This window comes from Ixodes scapularis, unplaced genomic scaffold (genome assembly GCF_016920785.2).
Source record: "Ixodes scapularis isolate PalLabHiFi unplaced genomic scaffold, ASM1692078v2 ptg000943l_1__unscaffolded, whole genome shotgun sequence".
NCBI lineage: Eukaryota > Metazoa > Arthropoda > Arachnida > Ixodida > Ixodidae > Ixodes > Ixodes scapularis.
This window is the reverse complement of record NW_024610073.1, coordinates 506,805-523,672: the sequence shown is the minus strand read 5'-3', so window position 1 is coordinate 523,672 and position 16,868 is coordinate 506,805. Positions and strand designations below refer to the sequence as shown.

General features: G+C 45.9%; 1 protein-coding gene and 1 non-coding gene across 2 annotated transcripts in view; both read left to right on the top strand.

Annotated features, from left to right (window-relative positions):
• The window catches only part of LOC8031267 (sorting nexin-17), an 82,789-nt gene that overhangs the window by 50,949 nt on the left and 14,972 nt on the right, over window positions 1-16,868 (top strand). The window contains exon 8 of the mRNA XM_042288036.1: window positions 12,090-12,230. Within this exon, the coding sequence (XP_042143970.1) occupies window positions 12,090-12,230 (141 nt within the window). The remainder of the gene's footprint in view (window positions 1-12,089; window positions 12,231-16,868) is intronic.
• Trnat-ggu lies at window positions 13,890-13,963 on the top strand. The gene has a single exon. It is a non-coding gene; the product is annotated as a tRNA-Thr (tRNA).

Genomic DNA, 16,868 nt, shown 5'->3' with positions numbered 1-16,868 from the left:
TTTGCTGGTATGCTGCTGCCCATGGCTCCGTTCATCTATTAAACGGTAGGCGGCAAACTGTTATCCACTGGTCAGAATATTAGCAGAAATCTTGGAGTCCACATTACAAGTTGTAATGGAACTGCAACTTTTTTCAGTTTGCTGGGTCTTTGGACTTTGGTATCAGAACTGTGTGGATCTGCAAGAACGACGGAGGTAGGGCCTGGACTTGGGGTGCCTTGGAAAAATATGGTGTGCAGCATGGGGCATAGCGGTTCACTTCTTACGAGACTCCGCCCGAACCTAAAGTTCTTTTAGACCGCCAACAGCGCGCTCAAGTTTTTCTAGCTTTATTTCCCCTTGGAGCGAGGCACAGTGAACATCACTTAGTCATAAGATTTTGCATACCGTAATTACCCGATTTTAATGCGCCCTCGATTCTTACGCGCACCCGGTTTTCATGTGCAAGAAAAATCGGTGTTTGTGCACGAAGAACAAGGGAAGTTTATTTACATGTAAGCACTTTGCTCATAAGCATATCACTCGTCCTCACTCTAGGACAGCTCTTTGTCGCGCTCCCTGTGCCACAGCATGTCGTCCTTGGTGGCGTCCATCGCGTTCGGAATTCCGCACTTCTTGAACGAGCACTCGACCATAGCAGATGGGACTGTGCTCCACGCCTTGGAAAGCCATCCAGCCATCCCTTCTAGAGACGCACGCTTCAGTCTTTTGGCAGGCGTGAACGTGTGAGGGCCGTTAATCAGCCACTCGTTGAAGAGTACCCGCACCCAGTCCTTCACGGGTTTGTTGAGGCGCACATTCAGTGGCTGAAGCTGGGAGGTCATGCCGCCTGGGATGACAACAAGGTGTGTTGCACGCGGCAAGTTTTTTCTTCACGTGCTGGTCGAGGTGACACTTGAATGCGTCGAGCACAAGCATCGCTCGCACTCCCAGGTCGGCGCCGGGCCTTTTCTGCCACACACAGTTTATCTAATCGATGACCAGATTGGTGTCCATCCATCCGTTCTCGTTGGCTCGCTCATCGACGTTTCGAGGAAGTGTCGCGTCTTTCGGAAGCATCTTCCGCTTAAAGTCCAAATTTGAGGCAACTTGTGACCGTCCGCTGTGCAACGGAGAATTGCCGTCACCCGCGTCTTGTCGTGTCCAGAGGACAGCACGCAAACTTGTTTAGCTCCCTTCACCTCCACTGTCGTGTTGGCGGGCATGTCGAAGTAGGTACATCGATGTCTGATCTGCATTTCCGATTTGTCCCAACAGATACCCATGCTTCTGGCGCACTGATATTACAAACCATTGGAAGACTACAAGCTTCTCTTCGTAAACTTCAGCCAGCTTCTGGCAGATTCCAGTCCGCCTCCGAAGAGAGAACCCTTTCCTTTTTATGAACTTTGTTATCCAGTTTCTGCTGGCCTTGAAGGTGCTTCTGGGTATGCCTTGGTGGTGAGCTAGCTCGAGAGCTTTGACTTTCACTATCTCAGTTGTCACCGGCATCTGGTCGGCTCTGAGCTTCTTCACGTAGTCGGCCAGGGCATCTTCGACGCCGGGAAACCGCCCTGTCCGTGGCCCATTGAATCCTTTCCGGGTCGACTTGCTTGCGAAAATCTTTTCTCTTTGCTTTCGCCAGTCACGAACACAAGTTTCGGCCACACTGAAAGTATGCGAAGCGGCTCTGTTGCCGTTCGTCTCGGCAAATAAACAAACTTTCTTCTTAAGGCCGGCCTCGTAATGAAAACACCGCGCCTTAGCTGGTGCGGCGGCCATTTCAGCTCCGCAAGTACGAGTTGTCTGTCTCGGCGGCGCTGACGACTGACAACAAAGCAAATCGCTAGAGCAGCTCCTCAGGTTGCGAAATTCAAGACGAGATTGAGACCACGTGTGCAGTACCCGGTCACTGCCATAGACCCAATGGAGTCGATTTCTGGGAAAACTGGGCGCTCAGCAGCGCTTCCGTGGTCGGAGGCGCTCATTACTGCAACGAATCGAAGCCTCATTGCTCTATTAATAGATTGCGAAACTAAAATAAGCAGCGATAATTATGTTCATAAAATGAAGCGCTAACGTTTTAATAATTACTTTTGACGCCGTCGAGCTAGCTGGAGCGGCTTCCTAGCTGTTTGCGAAGACGAAGCCGCTCAAAATCCAATATGGCCCAGCCCTTCCGTCGTGCCCTGCCGCTGCTCCCTACCGTGGTACCGCCGGTACCGCAGTAGGTTTTGTTTGAAAATTTACGGTTCGTGCGTGCCATACCACGTGTTACGGCAAAGAATTGTAAGTTCTGCTTGCCTACCTTGTGTCCAGCAGTTGACAGTCCGTTACTTGTCGTCAGCGTCTTCCAGGGAATCGAAACAGATGCAGCATTTTTCGCACTCGTTGACGCATTTATTCAGTCATTCCTGCGGTGAGGTATGTCTAAGAAGATATTTAAATGGTTATAGGTTGTGGAATCTCAAATGCCAACTTGAACGTATATTACGATAAAACATCAATTCTTCAACCTGTGTAATAAGACAATAATGCAAAATTTTAGTGGGTCAGATATTGTCCACCAAAACTTGAGATCTTAAAGAGTGAAACTCTCCAAATACATACCGTAATATCCCGAGTCATCGCCCATCCCCAAGCCATCGCCCACCCCATTTTTTGGGCCAATATCGATTTCCAAAAAAACACCGAGTCATCGCCCACCCCTTCAAATACCCCAGCGCGGACTCTGCGATCTGCGAACACACAACCTACCCGAATGATGCGGCCGCGGACCTTACAGTTGGAGGACGTCCGTGACAAAGTAAAACGAAGGAGGGAAAGACACTTCTTTTTGTTTACGGATTTCCTCCGTGAGCGACCCCAAAGTGGTCGTGTATCCGTGCGAAAAGAAAACGATGGAGATAACAAAATAAGAGTTTGTTAACGTAACCGCGGAGTGTTAGGTCAAAGTCTGTCTCCCCCGAAGTAAGGTCACCGCGAACCCGCTCCTTCTTCCCGCCCGTCGCGACCGCTGTTGTGCAATATTTTAGGCAAAGCCAAAGCGTAAATAAAGCTTTGCTGGAACGTCCTACACAGACGTTTGCAGAGCGTCCCAACCGTGCATTGATAGCCCGCCGTGCACGGACGCACGTATGTACGCACCAAACAAGAAAGTTGCGCAAGAGCTTGCAATTGACAAGGCGCCCGACTTGGCCCGACGCCAAAGTATTTGCCAACGCGACCGCCGGCTTTCCCGCTTTCCCAGCATTGCTCTTGGTCGCTTCTTTGGTCGGCTCGCTCGCTCGTTGCGCCTGGTCGGTTTCTCTATTTTCTTGTAAACTTTTCTTTCTTTTTTTTTTTTTACTAACTAGGAAAACATAATGGTGACATTCTTTCACGGAACAAACGCTCGTGCTAAATGCAGATCGGCGGTGTTTCTAGCGCGTATGCAAGCAACGGACTTCGCTATAGTAAAACATTCTTTCGTGAGCATTTGTTTTTCTATAAAACAATGAAACTAAATCGAGTTTTGAGTTTGATGTATCTCTTTTGCATCAGCGCTAGATACGCAGAAAAAAATAGGCGGTTTTTTCCGTTTTTTTTTTAAGTGTTTGTGCTCACCCACCGAGACATGGCCCACCCCACTTTTTTAACGAATTTCAGGCGGTTGGGGGGTGGGCGATGACTCGGGATATTACGGTAGTTTGAATTCTAGCTGCCAAAGGTCCTGGAATCACTGGTTCGAAGCAACAGATATTTCCCCCCTCGCCCTCCCACTCTAAAAAGAAAACTGCCTAGAGGTTGTTGGCCACCAGCAGGCTAACAATGCATCTCAACAAAGTGGATGCTCAGAGGCTTCTGTTAGTCTATGATCTTGCTCCATAAAAATCGTTCAAGGAGCAACCTGCTGACGCAGTGGACAACATTGTCTCTCGAGGGTCTCAAGAAGCACAGCCACAAGATTTCATGCCTAGTTGAAAGCTCGTGTCATTCTGACTGGTCCATGTAAATAAACAGTTAACACAATGAATTGTAATTCGGGCAAACTTATTTGTTGCTTACTTACAGGCCTGAACCAAAATCTTTAGAGACTTAATAATGTGTAGACCTAGCTCTCTGTAGACCACTTTGGCATTTCTCATTTCTCTTGGCCTCTTGATGAGCTTCCAAAACCTGTCGCTTGCGCCGTCAAGTTGAACCACGAGTTGAACCAGGTTTTCTTGTTGTGGCCACCGAGATTTTATGATGCTCATGGGATGGACCAGCCACTTCATTGTTCTTTCTCATTTTTCCTGTATGTGTGTTCTCTATCCTCTCAGGATCTGCACAGGACAATGTAAGAACACATTAGTTTGTCTCGTCACAACACATACACTTGCAGAAGAGAAACGGGGCTATGAAATATTGCTCCTACTATCCTTTTGTTTTTGTTGTAATTCTCTTTGCCCCAGCCACTCTCGTTTTACATTACAGTTGATCGTAGATTAGACTGCATAGATCACTAAGGCGGAACTTAGCATGCTGATGGTTACATATTCAGGAAGCTTGATAGGTTGGCCAACAATCAAGTGCACTTCACAAAAAAGTTACCACGGACATACCTTTTGTCTATTGGGGTTCCCTGTCCCTGAGGCTTGTTGGAGTGATTGTCAGGCCTTGAGGATCTGTATGAATACACCAAAAAGAAAAAGAAAATAAAACAACAATGCAAATAATGTTATTTTATGTGCAACCAACGAAAAAAATGCCTAATGCGAGTTTTAATTGTTTTGAGGGGAGTGCGTTGGGGGGTGTAAAAACTTTCGAAAGAATTGCACATGGAAGGACGGATAGCACATCTCGCGATCGAGCTCTGCTGTCTGCATTCCGCCTTTCTATGCGTAAATCTTTCAAGATTTTAAAAGTGTCTTTAAAAATTATTTTACTATCTAGTTTTCTATTTATTTCTGAAAGAAATGAAACGTGGCAAAACTAGTCGCAGGGCTGTAAAAGAATCTACACGAGACACATCAATAAAAACGGGCGGATATTATAAAATGTGAACTCCGAAATATTATAAAACTGGGAGAAGAATATTTACAGTGTAGACCGCATGTAACGTATGTCGCGGGAGTCGCTAAAATCCGCACTATAAGCGGTACCGCGCTATAACCAAAGCATCAATTTTTCAGGCCAAAATACATGCCATCAGACAACTTACCTTTGTAAAAGATTTTATTTCTATGTTAGATGAAAAATACAGCTTAGTTTGAGGAAAGTCTTTATTTCACCAGACTAGTACACTTCTCTCTCAAGTGTGTCACCTATTTTGAAAGAAATAAGTGACTTTTGCCTGGCGCAGCCTTTTAACGGCGTTGCGGCCTGCGGACGGACGTTGCGAGCATTCGGGAATGCTAACCCTAATCACTTTTCTCCGGCGATGAAAACGCATGAAAATTCGCATCCTTTATAAGGTACGCGCCAGTAATACCTTCCACTTGGGCACAGGCACGAAATGCTCCAAATAAGAAATCCGGGCGATGTTCGAAAACACAAATGTTTAGAAAGCACCACTGTAGTCGAAATAAACAAACACGACGATACGGGCGTTTCTGCCATCTTGAGAGTGCCGCCACAACATCGCCGCACGAGTAGGTGGATGTTCCCTTCTAGTACGTGCTGGGTTATCATAGCGACACACAACGAAAATTCACAGTCAAAGATAGCGCTGTTACGGGGAACGATGAACTTCCACCATGCCGTCTACGACGATGATCACAACCGACGCCATGTTCGCGGATAGAAGCAGCTGGCCCGCGACCGGCATGCAACGCGCGCGAACACTTCTCCTCGACCTGCGATTGGTCTGTCGTTGCGGTTGTTTCCAACACAGCGGAGGGACTTACGCACGCACGCACATGAACGACACGTGCATGCGTCCCTCCGTTGCTATGGCAACTGAAGTTTCCCTTTTCGCTTCTCCCCGCTTTTTCGAGCAACCTCCTTGCCCCGCGAGTGCCGTTCGCGGCTAGCGCCGTTATCTAGTGTCGGCGCGGTCGGCGGGCTGTTCGAGAAACCGCACTATAACCGGTATTTCCCTTCGCGTGCCTGCACTTTAGCGGTATGTAATTACATGGAGTTCTATGGGAGGCGAACCGGTGGTTTAAAAAAGCCGCGTTATACCCGGTCCTGCACTATAAGCGGTTTCGTTGTAAGTGGTCTATACTGTATATAGAGACTAACTCGACGGGGATCGACACTGCTGTGAACGAGATCGACGAGAGGTAGAGGAGGTGATATTTCGCCAACAGTCTACAGATCATGAAATATTTGCAGGACGGTCTTCATTCACAAAACCGTGCTAAGAATGCTTGCCGAAACGGGTACATCGCAATGAAATCACGGTGACATTTTGTAAATTTCAAAAATGAAACAATATATTCAATTACCTGAAAGAGTACAAAACCCTCGAATGGTGCAATTGACCTTTTTCCATTAAAGGGGAACTCCGGCGATATTTTGAGCAACCCCAACTAACCATATATTCGAAATCGCCGTCCGTTACTCTTTTCGGTATGCTATTTAGTATCGCGAAATTCAGAATAGTTTTTGTGAAATCGGCAAATGAAAACGACGCCAAAACGAAGATTCGAATATACCCGCGCTTTTCATTGCCCTGACGTCACGGTTGGGCTGGATTGCAGTTCGAGCAGGCAGTCTAAATCTGAACTATGCCGAGCATTTGTATCGTGCTGCTGCGCGGGGGCTGGAGCGACCTTCCAAAGCATTCATTTGACACCATGAAACTGTTTGTAATCAGATGTGAACAAAGTCTACAGCCCAAAGAGTGAACTCCTACCCAACCATGACGTCACTTTTTCAATGTTGCCCGTAGAGCTTTTCACTTTGAAAAACACGATGAGGTCCAAAATTGTAAATTCTGTAACTGCACGAAAAAACATTATTTTGTCCAAATATTTGGGTTACTAGTTCAGCGATGTTTGTTGGTGTGTCTAGCAAGCTTTTAGGCAAATCGGGGACTATGAAAAAAACGGCGGAGTACCCCTTTAAGCGTCTGCGCACGCGCACACCTTTTCCACTTGACCTTGACCGCCCTTTCGCCATTTTTGGGGGGCACTGTTTTCTTGTGACGCTAATCTGTTCCTATGGGAGAAGGCGAGTCCGGTTGCCCTCCATTTGTAGTAGGCGGCGAAACCGTCATGGGGCACTCCTTACTGGAAAAAGGTCCATTTGTGGCTGGAAGATCAGCTTAGGAAAAGTTTCAATTGGGGTAAAAACTTTCAAACTCACCGTCGTCAGTTGGGATCCAAACGAACGGGTGCTTCTTGTCCCCGACGCTGCTTGGGCACGACTTTGCGTAACCGCACAAATGAGGTGGTTCAAAGACACGAAAAGCTTTCCACTTGCCCGAAAGTGCGAGGCTCGTGCAATGCGATGATCGAGGTGCCGAAGCTTGACGCTCCGAAGGCGAGCGAAAGCACCGAGCAGACCCACGGACGCCTCCACAACGGTCCACCGGTGAACTGGCAGCGGTTTCGTTTTAGAAACGCAAAAACAGAGAAAAGCAACATCTCGAGAGTGTGATGTTGACATGAATTTTTAAAAAAAATATATTATATTTTTAAGCATACGTAATTTGTATTTAGTAAAATAATATGCAGTCATAACTAAAGTTGAATCAGGTTTGATTCATTTTTGTTTTCTTTAGTTTTTAGTAATGAGCGCCTCCGACCACGCGAGCGCTGCTGTACACCTCTATGGTGGCGCCATCCTTGTTTAACCTGCGCAACTCGCTCTGTGTCCGGAGGGTGACGTGTGGTTGCGCACAGGGCGCAGAGGCTACGCCGGCATCTTGTAATAGCGATGACAGTGGGACTGCTGGTAGCGTGATTTCGGTTTTTGTTTCAGTTTCGTATTGGATTGTAATGTGCATGCCATTTCTAGCTATATTTTTCTTGAAAAAATGTGCGCGTCAGAATCAGGTAATTAGAGTAAATTCCCGGTCCTCCAGGATTGGAGTTTCTATAATGGAATTCAAAATGTGTCATAATTTTAAGTATGGTTACTGGTGAGTACACCTCCAGAATTTGTTTCTGTTATCTCTTTAGAAGGAGGTTCCTCAGTCAAGGCCTGACGGGTTGGTTGCTCGCTCGCAGGAAAGTGCTTTCAACGTGATCATCGGTGTGATGAAAAAATAAAGGCATTATTATTATTATCGTGCCAGGATGCCACAGGGATGTTCTATTTCAAAGCGAAGGAGGTTTTGAGTTCATGTGTGGCAGGAGTCTCAAACTCATTGTTGTGGGGGGGCCAGATAGCCTACTCCCAAAAGGCCCAGGGTTAACCGGAAAGGGTTGGGATAAAAAAGAAACAGCAATTTTGTTTTATATTGGAAAGCAGCCGACTCTCCCAGCAATACCGGAGGTATATTCCAGAGAAGGGATCTCGTGCTCTCTGCTTTTTGTTAGCTTGCCGTTTTGCCAGTGACATCTTTTGCTTTGGTTTGCATATACTTTGGTCCCACGACTGATCCGATTTAGAGCACCAACATGCTGTCCGTTTTCAATAGAACAAGAGCAATCACGCTGTAGTCTCAATTCACTAGGCTCACCAGTCATGGAAACAAATATCTCCTCATGCAACAGCTTTTACTTTGCTAACAATTTTTATAGTAGAGTTGATGGAGCAGAGGTGCCTCTTTGTGCGAAGCTCGTGCTTTTAGCCTAGTATGGTGGTATTGTTGTCCGGTTGATTGACATGAGAAAGGGCTGAGAAGCAAATACTTGGAGGAAGCATTACTTAGCCCAAAAGAAAACAGAATATTGTATGAGTTTTGAAGAGATTATGTAAGCAGAGCTCCTTTCCGAACGGAAATGAATGGACGAGAGGAAACTATTGCAGTAAACTTTCGTTAGTTCGACCTCGGTTAATTCAAATTTTTGCTTTCGTTTAATTTGATTGTGTTCGTTCCAATTTATTCCTTTATTTGTTTTGCTTTATGAGTTGGAATGTTCCATAAAAAATGTGCATCTAATAATGGCAATCTCTATTTGCAATAGTGTAGGAAATGTGTGTTGTCCTAAAAGTGTAGAAAATATGTGTGGGAGATACGCACTGCTTTGGAAGCCCACAACCGTCGAGGTGCGCCACGGGGGCGAGAGGCTGTCTCGGAATCCCGCGTGGCGCCTCACAAGAGGAGGGAAACTGGAGTCGAGGCATGAGGAGTGGATTGCCATAGCTTCCTTTTTTAAGCTTATTTATACGACTGCCAAGAAAGTGTAGACTTTCATAAAACCGGAAAGAAAAAAAAGGGAGTTATTTTTTGTCTTGTTAATTTTTATGTTGAATGTGACGTCAAACATTTATTTGAGATCCTCTAGCAATTAGTGTAGTCACTCAACATTATGCCCATGCAGGAATGTTAACATTTTTCCTTATATTTTACCATTTTTTTATCGATTCCACTTTTTACCCGCAGGTGAGGCTGTCACTTGACGCAAAATTAGACTTTTTAAGTTATTGTTGTCTCCTACATTAGCGAGATTAATATGCTCGATTTCATCAAATTGATGCAATACAAAGGAACACTGACACTCCCGAAAAGATTTTTTTAATTTTTGCTGGTGTTGGAAGACCACCCAATCAACATTTTACTACACTGTCACATAAATTTTTAATAAAGCAAAATAAAATAAAAAAATAACGCAACCGCTCGTTACCAAAGTTGATACGTGAGCACGGAGTTAATGGCCGCGACAAGGGGACTGGGGAGGAGGGAGAAATGTAGAGGAGAGAGTTGCCGGAAATCACACCGCTACAGCCGGCCACATAGTTTTTTGTTTTCCCTACATTCCTTTGGCTCTGTGAAGCGAATGAATATTGCACAAACATCAAGCACTTTGTGCTTGGCATTTGTACGTTTTTTAAGCTCTTACCAATTTGTGTTCGTAAGGCGAGCAATGTCTTCAGCCACGAGAAGGGGCAACGACTCGGCGACATCTTCGTGCGAATCATGCTTGGTGGTCGGGTGTGTCGTACGGAATAAACCCTACGTGTTTCGATCGCTAAACAATAAAATTCTCCTTTCGAAGATAGACAGATTCACCGGTACCGCGAATGACAGTTCTGAGGTAGAGGTCCCACGCCCGTCGTCTGCTTCCATCGCTTGGTCCGGTTCATCCAGCTTGCGGCTCCTGCGATACGACACCAGTTTGAGAAGTGCACAGTATATGTACTCCGTGCTATTTCTTTTTTTTTTCTTCAATCAAAGTATTTGCAGCTTTTAAAAGCCACAAAAAATGGGTTTCTTTTTTTTTTTTTAATATTGAGCGTGTGTCTGGTGATCCACTGCTTCGATTATATTTGGTGTGTCTGACTGGCAGGTGACCACGGAGAAGAGCGTGAGCACGGCTCAAACTGGCCAGTTCTCAGTTGGTAGTTTTTTTGGAGTAAAAGAAAAAGAATTTTGAGATGTGGGCTTTGGGTTGCTGGACTACATACCCTGTCAGTGTCTCTTTGAGAAAATAGACTTTTGGAGGCCATTCTCTTAAACTCTAGAAGCTTGATAACCAGGTTTCACACTTCTAGGACATAACCAGGCATAAAAGGACACAACTAAAAAAAAAGCATTTTTGTAAATGCATGAATAGGACAGGTCTGTCACAAAAACTTTTCCTGATAAATAAACCAAATTTAGAGCCCTATCTCTGTTGCGAGGCAGACTCGGGGTTAGGAGGGACTCCGCAGCATGCTTCTACTTTGAGTGAAGGGGAGCCTGCTTGGGAATCCCTCGGATGAGTCTCTGGACCAAAATGTGCTGGAAATTTGGCCAGTCTGGTGCTTTAGCCCCATGTTCCAGCGGGAAAAAATTGCCCCTTGAATGGCCAAAAAAAGTGTTTTAGAGCGCAGCTCTCAGGCGCCCGTTTCCAGCTTGAGCGGCGTCGCCGTCGACGTAACTGCGCCTGTTGCATTATGGGAATAATCCAAGCGGACGTAGCTGCGCATTGCATTATGGGAAAATTTTCCTGCTAAATTTAGTGGGAAAATTTCCCACTAAATTTAGAGGAACATTTCCCCGCTAAATTTAGCGGAAAAATTTTTTCTTTAAATTTAGCGGAAAACTTTTCCTGCTCAATTTAGCAGAAAAATACTCACCAAAATTACTAGAATAATTTCCCCTCTAAAATGAGCGGAAAACTTTTCCCCGCTAATTCAAAAAGTTAGGAGAAAAATTTTGTCTAAATTTTTCCGCTAAATGTGACGGGAAAATTTTTCCACTAAATTTAGTGGTAACATTTCGATGCTAAATTTAGCTAGGAGGTGGGGCATACCCTCTGCTCCTCACATTCCCCTCCTCCTCCTCAAGAGCTGCGTTCTAATGCGGCATTACTAAGAATTGTAAACCTCTTCTTTTTTTGTAAGGCTCGTTAGTATATTAGGCTCCTGAGAAAATCAGTCGTCCGCTTTAAGTCCTTAGTTTAAACTTTCTTCGCCCATTGGAGAGCACGGCAAACGAGCCCAAGTATGCGCGTGATTGCGCCACACCGCCTTCTCCTGCGTGATAAAGTCCGTCCACCATGATCATGGAATGTCAATAGATGCGCCTGCAGACTTGGTGTGTGAAGCCAGTTAGAGCTGCACCATTTTCCAGACGGCGTCCGCTACCGATGCAGCAACTCAAGTTTGGGCTCCCAGCTAGGCTACCAAAAAGACGGTGCTGCGAGAGGTCACCCTTCGCTCGGGCAAGCCTACCCTAATTTGGGACTCGAGTGTGCACCGAAGCTCGTCGAAACTGCCGGGGGTTCACCAGACGACCGCTGTCCGGTTTGGGCTTCCCTCCGCAACGGCACATTCAACTTTGGCTAGCATTGCCGCGCTCACGTTAGCGGACAACATTGGGAAGCTGGCGCCGGCCAGTTGGGATGCTGCGTTGGCTCATTCCTTGGTGAGGAAGACACGGTGAACATGTTAGCCAGTCTTAACGAAACGGCGCAAGATCAATCTCAGAAGGACAAACACAGCGCTTATGCTTGTCTTTCTGAGATTGACCTTGCGCTGTAACCTTCCCTTTGATGATGTTAGCCTGCCTGGAGCGAAGCAGGGGCTGAAGGAGGCCGTGTTTGCAGTACCTGCAGCTGGCGTGCACGCTCAAGTACTACGGCTACCTGCAGTTTGCCCCCTGCCATTGCGACTACCCGCAGCCCGACACCAGGGTGCTCATCAGCGCCGGCGGCAGGGAGCTCAACTTCCGGCTGGCCCTGGCTCAGGTACGTCACACGCTGCCTGAGAGGGGTGGACGTTACACTCGCCGCACTCGGAAATACTTTGGGCAGCCCCCAATCACGGGAGGGTGCTCCCCGCTCTCTGGGAGCCCTACAAAAGGACAAAGGAAGGCTTTGGGAGCAGTCGTTTCTAGGGGTGTGCAAATACTCAAACACATGAATTCGAAGCGAATAGCGAGTTCCCGAATAATTGGATTCGTGAATCGAATTCCTAGTATTCGGACACTCGAATATTCCATATATTGAGCCAACGAGGCACGGTCGGCGTGGAGCTAACAAAAGAGCCGTTTTTTCTCCGATGTTAGCACCGTCGTGTTCGACAGATCATGCGAGAAACACCTCTTGGTCCTACCATTCCACAAGAATCTAACGCACAGGTTTGACAAAAGAAAACGGATGCCACAAGCTTCTTAGCGTAGAGATTTAGTCATGACTGTGACAAAATCTAACCTTGAATCACGACCGAAACACCCCGTTTGCGCTGCTTCCAGAGAGGAATTGTTGGGACGCCGGAATCCCGCGTCATGCCTAATTCTTTTCACGAGTAAAGCCCCTCGTTTCAAATTGAAGCGCCGATGTAGAACACACTTGCCACGCTCGCAGAAATCGGCGACTGCAAGATCACATATAGAAAACCACAAAAAATTACGCCGACGAAACCAGCCGAGTTCACTTCTTCGTTCTTTCGGAACCGCAACCCGCAAATTCTCATTTGGATTGAAATGGAAGGAAAAAATAGTGTGCCTAGATTTGAGAAGGTTTCCAACCGTTTGATAACCGCGTTTGAGTTGCAAACTGTGAGAAAGGGATGAAAGCGTCGACCAGTCAGTCGTCGTCGCTCTTCCCTTTGCTTGCCTTCTTTGCACGCGACAACACAAGGCATGCACACTTACGACCAATCTCCGCTGAAGCCGTCTCCCCTGTTTCAGCTTTGCTTGCTCCCTCTTTGAAATCTAGGCTCTCTAAGACGGAGGAACTGATGCATAGCGGCAGTTGGACGGTGACTTGCGCCACCTAACCACGTTTTTTTTTCTTACTTCCGATTATATTGTTTAAGCCTGTTTGCTGAGATTAAACAGCTATCTTTAAATATATATATATATATAAATATAAACAAATTTGTGCAGATGAATGAACCATACTTAATCCAATGAATTAAAGAATCCAAGTTTTCAGGAACCCGCCGAAAGCCAAAAAACGGCGGAGCCAGGATTTGAACTCTGGGCCTCCCAATGTCCGGTCGGGTGAAGATATATATATATATATATATATATATATATATATATATATATATATATATATATATATATATATATATATATATATATATATATATATATATATATATATATATATATATATATATATATATATATATATATATATACATATATATATACATATATATATATATATATATATATATATATATATATAGACGACAACCGTTGCTGATTTAAGGCCCGCGCTATTTCCGACATGCGGCAGTGACGTGGCACGTCATCTCAGCTTGCAAATGTCGGAAAGGGCCCGTCTTCCAGGATATCTTAAATCAGCAACGGTTGTCGTCTACCCAGTTAAGCGAATTCGAAACTAAACAGTACACAGAGAGCTGGTCAGAAATTGAGTCTGCCAAAACCAGTGGCCAGGATGGTCTAATCGGTTAAGGCGTCGCCCCGGTCAGGCGAAGGTTGCGGGTTCAATCCCCGCTCCTGGCCCAATTTTTCGCCAGCTCTCTTTCCCTTTCCCTTTCCCTAACTTTAATGCAATAAATTCAATAATCACCTTCTCCCCTCTTCGTTCTCAATATTACTACGGCTGCACTTGTCAATCTTCACTCAATCCCATTATATATACGGTGCAGCCTGTCCCTATGCGGAGGAGTGGTTCCCTAGATATCCTGGAAGACGGGCCCTTTCCGACATTTGCAAGCTGAGATGACGTGCCACGTCACTGCCGCATGTCGGAAATAGCGCGGGCCTTAAATCAGCAACGGTTGTCGTCTACCCAGTTAAGCGAATTCGAAACTAAACAGTACACAGAGAGCTGGTCAGAAATTGAGTCCGCCGAAACCAGTGGCCAGGATGGTCTAATCGGTTAAGGCGTCGCCCCGGTCAGGCGAAGGTTGCGGGTTCAGTCCCCGCTCCTGGCCCAATTTTTCGCCAGCTCTCTTTCCCTTTCCCTTTCCCTAACTTTAATGCAATAAATTCAATAATCACCTTCTCCCCTCTTCGTTCTCTATATATATATATATATATACAGGTGCCGTTTTTTTCCCTTAAAATTGAGACCACATATTGCAAAATGCCCCTTTTCTGAGATATATAAATATTAAAAAAAGGACATGTCGCGCTGTTAGGTCATGCTTTTAATGAGAAAAAAAGGCACGCGTGGCTGTAACTGGGGTCTTTGTGACGTTAAGGGTAGATAGATTATGTTTGCAGCATAAAATTGGATCTTTAGTGCCCAACATCCATCAGCAGCTGTTTTTTTTTTCTTCACGAGAACTTTTATACATTTGAGCTTTTGTTCCTTAGAGATCCATTTTTCATAGCTGCCAACTCTCCCGAATCATCTGGGAGCCTTCCGAATCTTGATAGCATCTCCCGATTGTACGGATGCGACCTCAAAACTCCCGAAGAATGGCCACTCTAGGTTTATTTTTACTTTTTTATGACGCCCGCCCTATTGCTCAAATCATCACGCACGTGTCAGTGCGAGTTACTTGAGAGTAGGTTTAGGTTACTCCAGCGGGTTACCTCATGAAAACTCAGAGCAGCCGCATAAAATGAGGGTAGATTTTCAAACGCCAAGGTACGAAACCTCTACTTCTGAGGAAGCTTGAGCGCATTTCGAACACGGCTTTATATGATCATGGGTGCGCTAGGCTTCAGTTGGCTTTGTCAAGTCATCGAGTGAGGTGCGGAACACCGAACTGTTCTTAGTGTTTCCCCGAGTTTAGTTGGAACAATCGATGGCGCTTTCAAAAGCCAGGAAGTACTTGCAAGTATTTCTGAGATAATAGGCGACTGAGCTTCCATGCTTTTGTCGCTTCACAGAAAGTTGACAAGTATGGATTCTGTATCATGTGCGGCTGTGATGTGTGAGCGTTTTGCACGGCGGCAAGCTTGACATCAAGACACACATCGCTTCACGAAAGCATCAGAACCATGTTTGTGCCGTAGAAGGGCACCATTGGCAGTTGGCCTGAGCTGAGTGCCTCTTCACGTGGTTTCTTTGTCAAACTAAAAAGAAAATTATTGTTTTGACCCCCTTGTGCACGGCGGTCTCCCGAATTTTTATGTTGCTAGGTCGGCAGGTAGGATATTCTGCCCCAGGCACATACTTTGCACATATAATAATCTCATTCGCAGCTCACTTTGAAAAATCTCTACAAATAAAATCACTATTCGATTTGGTATTCTATTCGAGAACTACTATTCGGTATTCAGACACCCCTAGTCATTTCTGATGTATTCTTCTCCACCGAATCAACCAAAAGGGACCTACCGTCTTCCAATAGACCCCACGTGTAAAAGGGCGCCCCTAGTGCCAACTGGGACAGGCTGCCATGTTTAGGTCGCTATAGCAGACGCCACAATGCTGTTGTTGCCCGGCATTTCACATTCGCCGATGTGTAGTGTCAGCTGGCCACGCCTGATGGCCAGAATGAGCTAGGTGAGCGATGTCAGGAACTGCTCATACAGAATTGGGGCATGATGAAGCGGGACGGTTCTAGCTGTTCTCTACTGGACTCGAAGGAAACAAGAAACCGCGATGCGTATGTACAGGGTGTCCCCGAAAAAAATTTACGGGGTTTTTTTCACCTCAAAAATAAACTTCGCATCGCCGAAGGTTTGCCCGAAGGTAGCGCTAGAGGTTTGAACTAGATGCCAATGTTTCAGCGCAAACCAATATTTTATTTGAAAGATAGAAATGACTACTTGAAAATGTCAATAGAAAAATGGTAGATGACGGAGCTCTCGAATGCATGGTGCTCTTTGGCGGTAGAAACCGAAAGTGGGCAAAAGTGAGCCCCATTTTCTTATGGAAATTTTCGGAAAATCTCTTATAACGACGAAAATAATTTAATGACGAAAATAAGGACAAGCAGAAATCTCCAAACGCAGCTAGTTAACTGGTGCACGACCGAAAGAAATCTGCCTGGTCCTGGTATCGAACCAGGGACCTCTCCATTTTTAGTGGAGAGATCCCTGGATCTCTCCACCGGAAATGGACCCCTTCATTTCCAGTAGAGAGGTCCCTGATTCAATACCAGGACCAGAAAAATTTTTTCAGTCGCGCACCAGTTGTTGCGACCAGGCCGACCAGGCCGATCAGACAGTCACGATGAGACAGCAACCGAGGTGGCCAAGGAGGGATCAAGAGAGCTGCACACCCAATGACTGCCGAACAAAAAGGAATTTCATTTGCCCGCCGCTCCCGGGAAGAAAACAATATTAACGCCATGTGGAACGGTGGCGCCATCTGTTAGATGGGCACAACACTACATCCCTCTTTCGTAGTGTCTTCTGCAGCCAAACCTTGAGCTTATAACTTGAGCCTCTTTGGTGGCTCCACTTGCCACCCATAACGGGGTACCCGAACACCTTGAGCAATCCC